We start from the raw sequence: 8,822 nt of genomic DNA, 5'->3' as shown, positions 1-8,822 counted from the left end.
AGACTATCTAACGAGTAATGATGGAAACATATTAGCTTGAATCTTGAATCAGGTTACATCTAACGGTGAATATTGATTGCTTTGTTCCAAAGTTATCAAACCATGATTTGAAGACTATATAAGGGAAAACTAATCCCCACACCTCATGTGTGATACTAGTTGCGACTAGAGTCGATTCTCCTTTAACCTAGGTTTTTCCTAAAACCATTATAGGTTAACGACTTAAAGACTTCATTGGATTCTGAAGCCAGACCCAACTATTTTCTCTGTAGTCGCGTGTTCTGATCTTACTTGTTTTATTGTATTGAATATTATCTTCTCTAATATTTTCTCGAGATTTATATCTGATAGGTAAGATATAAAAAAGTAATCACAAAGCTCTTCGTCTCATTCTTTGTGATTCCACAATAACTTGTTCTACTACCATATAGTTAAGTTATTGTGAGGTGATTGATATTTCTAGGATGTTCTTCGGGAATATAAGACCGGATTATCAATTCGTTCCTTTTCACCTTGATTTATCAAAAGACGGAACAAACTTCGTAGGTATTTAAGTGGGAGACAGATTTATCTATTAAAATAGACTTTTCTGTGGGAGAAAGATTTGTTTATCAAGTCTTCGAATTTGGGTCGTAACAACTCTTAGTTGTGAGTGAGATGATCTAAGGGAATCAAGTGCGTAGAGTCCTGTTGGGATTCAGAGGCGTAAGGAACGCGACTATACCTTAATCAGTATGAGATTGGTTAGGGCTCAACTACATTCCAGTCTGAAGTTAACTTGTAGTAGGCTAGAGTCTGTAGAGGCTTAATACAATGTGGTGTTCAAATATGGACTAGGTCCCGGGGTTTTTCTGCATTTGCGGTTTCCTCGTTAATAAAACTTCTTGTGTCTGTGTTATTTCTTTTCTGCATTATATTTGTTTATATGATTGAAATATCACAGGTTGTACATAGTTCAGTCAATTGGTAAATCCAACCTTTGGTTGTTGATTGAAATTGATTGAGACTTGAACATTGGTCTTTGGTACTGTTCAAGTTGTTTCTCATAATTATCAGGCTCGCGGATTTCTATCTGTTTGATTTGCTGATTACATTGAGAAACAGAGGTATAGCTCTTGGATATATTTTCTTTGATTGAGTCTGACTGTCTAGTTGATTCTCTTGGAATTATATTGGAGTTAGTCCATACAAATTGCCTAAACGAAATATTGGGTGTGGTTGTTAGACCCTCGTTTTTTCAGGAGGTACATATTACAATAGAAAGCAAAATCTCTCTGCCATTCCTAGAAAAGTGTTGTCATTAGGTGTGACTAGGACGGGTAGGACCAATATCATATTCACCCCTCAACAAACGACTCAACCTGAGATGTTTGACCTAGGGAACACCGAGTTTCGACTTAGATTGAGACGATGGTCGTCTCAGGTTGAGTCGATCGTCCTTCACTGAGCCGATAATGGTTACTTCCGTCCAACGACTCTAATCCCTATATTAGTCCTGCAGGGTTTAGCGCAGATAAGATTTATCTTTGTGTAGAAACTCTGTAGTATGTTATTCGGCCAGGGTTGCGGAATGACGGTAAAATGTTTAGTGAGTTTGAGTTATTGGAGTATAATTTATGAAAACTGTATTGATACTCGTAACCCGAATAAGCGTAATGCAACCGTGTTGTTTGGTTATATCAATCGCCTAAACAAGCGAAAGAATTTATAGATTTAGTTCGGGTTGTGAGTTGATATCGACTTATAAGTGAAACAAATACCGAAATTGTCTTACAAGCTAGAGAGGAATGGAAAATATGGAAAAGAACAAATTTTACTCACGAAGCTCATTATGCAATCCTTATAGAGTTTTTGATAACCCGTATGAGATGTTAAAAAGTAAACATATTACTCGAACAAGAGATTTATGAAGTTGTTTTAAAGTTTAATTGAATGTAAATGTAAATGCAATTTTAATTTTACTTTGATTTGCTTTTGAATTGACTAGTATAATTAAATTTAATGATTTACATAAGATCATTTATAATTTTAACTAAATGTTATTAAGTTTACATAAGTATAACTACTCGCTCCCACTCCAGTTCTTGTTATACGTGTTCCCATGCATCATATTCTCAAACTCTTCATATAATCTTGCACCTTGAGATCATTCACCTTGATTGTCGAACCATTGATTTAATCCTTGAGCTGGAGAGCCTTCGAAGTCTAATGATCTTCCATAATCTTGATAACCTTGGGGATTTTGTTGAGGGGCTTGACGATACGGAGATGGTTTCACTGGATGATACTCTTTCCTTAGAATAATGTTGACTTGTGAGTCTGCCACTCTATCCTGGGATATTAGATTTCCATTATTGGTTAAAAAATTAGGACTGAAGCTCATGCTTTCTACCTGCGTAACTCTTATATGTACATACGCGTAGTTTTCATATCTTTTAATTCCATTTAATTTAATTGTTCTACCAATTTTTAATGATGGTTGATGTTCCTGTATATGAATTAGGACGGTCGAGACCTTGTGATACAATTGGTATTATCCGACTCTCTCCACCCACAGTAAGAGAGTCTAGCTCTCGCCTTAGGTCTGGAAAATCAGACCCAGACGACGAAGATTCCGGTTTTGTAGGCGCCTATGAAGATGAAGCTCCTCCTGAAGGATAAGATGAAAGATTGAATCACCGGAAATGGATGTGTTGGACACGGTATTTTCGATAATGCTTTACCCACTGCGGAACACCATAGATGCGCATACCATCTTGACCAATAATCGGATGTACAACTGTTTATTAACACTCGTTGTATTGGTCTTTGTCACAAAGGGTGAATAATGTCTCATACTTTTTCTAGACTCTTCTTTTCAATGTAGTGTGTTTCGTTACAAAGACAGTAGCCATAGATCGAGGCTTTTTTGGCAGTCTAACTTTACTAACTATTTTTCTAACACATCTATCTTCATAACAATAAAAACCACGATCCCTGATTGGACTGTATCACACAATGCACTGGAGTAAAAAATCTTTGATTCTTTGGGAAACATGATAGCTTATGTCCCCAAAATCCTCATACGACATTCATTTATCAGTATGTTTTCTCCTAAGCATGTGTTGGTATCTCCACATATGTACATTATTTATCTCTCCTTTGTTTTGTTTTTTATGCCACTTACCGGCATTATACTACACTACAATAGGGGAATATTTTTCTACGTAGTCTAAAAATCTTGGTAAAAATCTAATGGTGTTATTCCTGTAAAAACATCTAAATTGTTAATTTCATACACATCTTCATATTGATGACATTAAAACTATAGAATGTTAAACATACCTATTTCGAGGTCTGTAAAATGAAACGTGTGTGTAATACCACCAGCACTCCACCAATACAAAGACCAATTTGGTTTGTTGTTTCTTCGCATCAATAGGGTACAAAGTAGTTCAAGGAAATTTATCGACATGAGGTAGCTTTGCATAAACTTTTCTAGTTTCGTACCAACCACTTCTTGGTTTTTGAGCATCGTTGTCTCGCTCAACTTGACAGATGACCTGGAGCTTTGGCTAATTATCGACCGGAAAGTAGATTGGGATTGTTCTCTTAATCAGATTTTGATTGTGTTTCCTGCACAGGTTGATTGAGTTTATTCAGAGGTGGTTTTCTGTTTCTTTTTAGCCTAATATCTTGAGATTGAGACCTTCTATTGAAAAATTTAGAGAAGTTGAATAAAAATTAGAAGAAGTTTCAGTGGAGAAAAATCTAAGGAAAGAGTGAGTTTTGGTGTGAGTTGAGAAGTTCAACGAGTATCGCATTTAGAGGTGTTGAAAATGTGACCGTTTTTGTTGTTGTTGAAAATGTGACCGTTATCATAAGAAATTGAGACGGTCGTCTTAATCTGCAACAATCGGCTATAATTCCCTTGGTAAACTCTTTCCCGACTGCCCAAAACTGAGTTTTCCCATCGGACTTGCTCATACTAGTTCTTGTTTCCCTATTAGGGTATTTATATTTTCAGATCAAACTGTTTCGTTTATTGATATGTTCTGTTTATTGATTCCTTGTTTGCCCCTTGTATGTTTGCTCATATGATATTTTCCTTGAATTCTTGCTAATTCAGAACATAGGAATGCCAATATTTATTGATGAGAGCCGTGAAATAATGGCTACTGCGTACCTTCTTCTTTTTCACAAGGTAATGTAAAGTAACATCATGTTTGTCTTTTGCTGACTCGACATCTGGATCTGACCCGCCCCGAGTTTTTTTTTCTTTTTGTTTTTTTGAGTCATATTTGATTCACGATCTAAGTCAGACCTAACCCTGACTCGAACCCGTTCAAATCAAGTTTTAAAAGACCCCCAACTCATGGGGAAAGACCACTGGCTCATATTTTTTGAGTCCGATTTAACTCAAAAAACAAACATATTGAGCCAAATCCAAATTAGTCGGGTGATTTCAGTCAAACCCAGACAAGTCAGGAGAAAACAAACAAGGTGTAAGTCTGTTTCTAGACTGGACAGAAATTTGGCCAACCTGACGATTGTGCCAGTCCCCTAGGAATGCCACAAAACGGTGCAAGTCTGTTTCTAGACTAGACAGAAATTTGGCCAACCTGACGATTGTGCAGTCCCCTAGGAATGCCACAAAATAATTTGGCACTCCCATGAAACTCTCTGAGCCCCTACAAAAGCTTCACAGCCTATATGCAATCTCACCACACTAAGTTAACATTTTCAAAAAAACATGAAGGATGAGAACACATCATTACAAATAGACACAGAGGCAGAATTAAAACTCACCAGCAACATAAAATTTCTGGTAGATTTTAAAGTGACTGAAATTCTGGTAGATTTTAAAATTTCTAGTGTTTACAAATAGACAACACTTTTTTTTTAACTGCAACACTTTTTTCTAATCTAGCAGCTCAATCTAGCCCATAGGACTTAGCGTAAAGAGATTTGATAAGATGGTGAAGCTATAAGTATCATCTTTTCCTTAATCCCTCACTTTTAGTTTTACGGTACAAATCTTGAGAGAAGATGAACCAATGTAAAAGAACACTTCTTGATGAAGATGAATCGGCTCCCCTCACTTTTAGTGCTAACAATATCCTTACTAGAAGAAGATGAATCGGCTAATGTATCTCCGAGGAGTACTTCCTGATCCTTAATGATATTAAAACGCTTGACACAATCCCAAGAAGTGGAAGAATGTAAGAGAGTACAGGAGATTTCTTAGAACCAGAGGCAGACGCCACAGCAGCACCAGCAAGACTGCCGATGGATGTATTCTGTAAAATCATTGGCACACCTCCAACAACTGTAGGTAGCAGAAAGTCCACAAGGAACCCAACGTTTGTTGCAGCTAAAGCATAGTTGATGACATAGGAAGGGACCGGTGAGAAGCGAGCAAGAAGAACAAATTTCCAGCCGTCTCTCTCAACTCCTTTGCTGAGGATGTGGAAATACTTATTTGCATGGGCCCATTGCATTGCTGAGCTTGATCTACGAAATACAAACCTGAAACAGACCCATTAGAGAATAAACCACTGCTCAAAAAGCAGAAATTCCACACACATGACTGAAGCATAAACTTAGTTTTGTGGATTAAAAGAGGAGAAAACGATTTCCCAATAAAGAGCTGTGACGTGACGATGGCAAATCGACTATATTGACTTGCACCAAAACCAAACTTATAGTTTCACAAACCTGCCGGAGCCAGTATTATATTATTTCACTATGATTTGAAGTAGTTTGCTACTCCCGCAGCCAGTATAAAGTTATCATGAAATTTGGCGCTGAAACTTTCATGACATTCACTTAAATCAAGGTTGTAAAAAGGACAGAAAAAGCCTTCTCTTGGATCAGATACAGTCAAAAAAATTGGTCTATTTATTATATACCTACCCTTTCCTGGGTCTTATATGAATGAACGAACAAGATCGAATGTTTCATGTCATTTCATGACAGTGAGAATCCTTACCTAAGATACATAACATCCTTCAACAATCAGGAATATTTACACCTTGGCATTTCCTGTATGTTAATAGAATGAAACTCATACCCTGAATATGGAAAAAATTGACTCCGAACATAAAGTATGGGTGGTCCTTTCGACTGCCATTAATAGACCTTCAAAAGAAGACACTATCTACAAAAGCTCGTCCCAGTCAACCAAGTCGTGCATTGTTTCTATTTACATACACACATTTCATATTCAGTCATCAGCATAAGCCCCCTTTCTAGACCTCTCTATGTAACTTAGACATACCACTAAGATAACCAAGCCACAATATTTAAAAAGAAAAGAAACAATACCCCCAAAAGAGCAGGCAGCAACACGACGATGGCAAATCCAATCACCAAAACCCAACTTATTGTTAAACGAACCCTGAACCTATAAAGCAAGAAACCGAAACCAAGAATATTAATTCATCTTCCTCAGGATTGGATGTTTGAGCTACTTTTCACATTTCAACATTCAGATCTCCTAGAACAGCCTTGCAAACTTCAAGAAGTTCCTCGATGTTAAACTTAGATATGACTAATGTGCATAACAAGTTTGTTATTCGACGCTGAATTTCTCGTGCAGTTCACTTAAGATCAAGGTTGTTAAAAGAAGAATAAAATGCTTCTCTCATATCAGACACACTAACAGATTTCTGTCTACACCTAGCATTTTCTGAGTTACGTTTAAGGAAAGAAAAGCAAAAGCAGAATACTTCATGTTGTTTATTTAAACTCAAAGTCGTACAAAAGGACACTAAAAATCCTTCTCTCATGTTAAAAAAAATAACAGACTTCACGAATATCCTGTATTCAAAGGATTGAAGAGCTAACATAATCACCGAATATGAAAAGAAAATTGGTATTGAACATATGTCCGTTCAAACGTCTCAATCTGAAGACATTATAACGCAGGAGCATTGGTGCTTCTTTAGGGATGTTTCCTATTTAGGAGTGTCTTGCTAAATTTTCTACTTTTTAGGAGGGTGTTTCAGTCCTTACTTTTGGGTTTCTTTTCTTAGGATTTTTTTTTTTTTTCAAAATGTTTTTTCTAAATTTCTCTATAGTATAAATAGCTTTTATTGAGTCTGTCAGTAGACAGACGTTAATTTTAATTCTCTTACAACTTATATTATCAAATGATTATATAAGAGTGTTGGGTTTAACCTAACCTCGATTCATATGTGTTCTATTGTTTCAGTTTCGTGTTCTATTGCTTATCTCTGTTTTATTATGCTATTTTGTTGTTATATAATTTATTTCCTCCGCAAAGATTATCTTATTAAAAAACACACAAGCCGGTTGAAAGCGAGTACAACTTAAGAAGAGCATAAAGCCCCAAGCAAAAACAGCCTACTAAAGGTAAAGAAAACAACAATCACCAAAGGATATTCAGAAGCAAAATGCAATCCGCTAATTCAAATGAAATTGAGAAGAAAAATTTGCATTAAGCTTCCACAATGTTAAGCCCTTTGTGACTATCCGCAAGATTATTGAACTATCTTGCCTATCTTTCTTAGAAGAAGGAAAACCCCATTCCCATCACATTATATGTTAGATTCGATGACATAGCTTCTTCGTTTTTTATTTTTATTTTCTTTGTTGCTAAGCTCTGTAATAGCTTCTAAGAAACCATCACATCATCTATAAAAGATCAGGCACTGGGTCAGGCATTGTTTCTGTTTACATGCACATTTTAGATTCGGAATTCTGTCTATCTCAAAAGCTAAAGTTGAATGTTTCATGCTGTGTACTTAAACTCAAGGTTGTAAAAAATGATACTGAATACTTTGCTCAGATTAAGTACGATAGCATACTTCAGGTATACCTACGCCTCGCCGTTCCTGCATCTAACACAAGGAATGTAAAGCTAACCACATCACAGAGTATTGAAAAAGGAGGTTCAAACACAAAGTATGGAATGCCCCTTCAACCGCCACCTACAGACCTTCAAACAAAGAGGCTGTCTACAACACTGCTGCATCATGAATTGTTTCTATTTATGTACACAAATAAAAAATTGTCATCAACGGGTAAGTCCTTCTCCTAGATTTCCTTATACACCTAAAACAACCTCCTCCTCTTACGCTCAGATATCGACTATATCAATCCCTTAGAGCCGTATATAGACCTTCAACGTAGACACAACTGTGCCAACTGCACCATGCATTGTTTCCATTTTACATAAAAACGTAATACAATTCTAATCATCACCACATAAGTCCTCTCTCTAGATCTATCTCTCTATAAACCTTAAAAAGCATCCCTCTTACACCTGGCATAGTTTCAGACTACATGTTATGCATTTCTAAGTTATGTCTAGGAATTAAATCTAAGTTTCAGATATACACCAAACCAATTCTAAAAACACATAACAAAGTAAAGACAATATTGAGAATTGCACTGACCTGCCAATCCAGAAAGAGAGAGAAGCACCAAGAACCTTCGCACAAAACACACATAGCACAGCAGGGAAGAAACCAAAGAGAAGAGAAGCACCAGCTTCAAAGAAAACAGCATAAGGTAAACAAAGAGCAAGAGTAATAGTATGAGTTAATACATAAAGTGGTATTGCCCAAAACCCTAATTCATTTGATAAACCTTTGAAAAATATTATAGCTTCTTCTTTATCCCATCCATACTGTTTACTTATACTTCTCAATATCGCGATTATTCCAATCACTACACCTAATTTTGTTAATTTTCCGAGATTTCCCATTTCTTCGTATATTAATTTTACAAAGGAATCAAATTTGCAAGTCTCTTATGGTTCCCAATAAAGTATTGTTTTCTGAATCTAATAATTTCAGTCGCATTGGGTTGGGCTG

The 8,822-nt window shown here is 36.2% G+C and overlaps 1 protein-coding gene across 2 annotated transcripts; it reads right to left on the bottom strand.

The window, feature by feature from the left end:
* Positions 1-4,774: 4,774 nt before the first annotated feature.
* LOC113281270 lies at positions 4,775-8,781 on the bottom strand. 2 transcript variants are annotated; one of them, XM_026529973.1, is made up of 3 exons: positions 8,403-8,781; positions 6,307-6,385; positions 5,237-5,508 (listed from the first exon to the last, which is right to left on the bottom strand). In XM_026529973.1, the coding sequence occupies exons 1-3, from the start codon at positions 8,711-8,713 to the stop codon at positions 5,494-5,496; spliced, it is 405 nt and encodes a 134-aa protein (XP_026385758.1). In that variant the 5' UTR covers positions 8,714-8,781; the 3' UTR covers positions 5,237-5,493. The 2 variants fall into 2 exon arrangements, with proteins under 2 accessions (XP_026385756.1, XP_026385758.1); XM_026529971.1 differs by lacking the exon at positions 6,307-6,385 and having other exon boundaries at positions 4,775-5,508; positions 8,403-8,774.
* Between the last annotated feature and the right edge of the window lie 41 nt (positions 8,782-8,822).

Source organism: Papaver somniferum, chromosome 5, assembly GCF_003573695.1.
Source record: "Papaver somniferum cultivar HN1 chromosome 5, ASM357369v1, whole genome shotgun sequence".
Lineage (NCBI taxonomy): Eukaryota > Viridiplantae > Streptophyta > Magnoliopsida > Ranunculales > Papaveraceae > Papaver > Papaver somniferum.
Note: the sequence above shows the minus strand (reverse complement) of the source record. Positions and strands in the feature narration are given on the sequence as shown.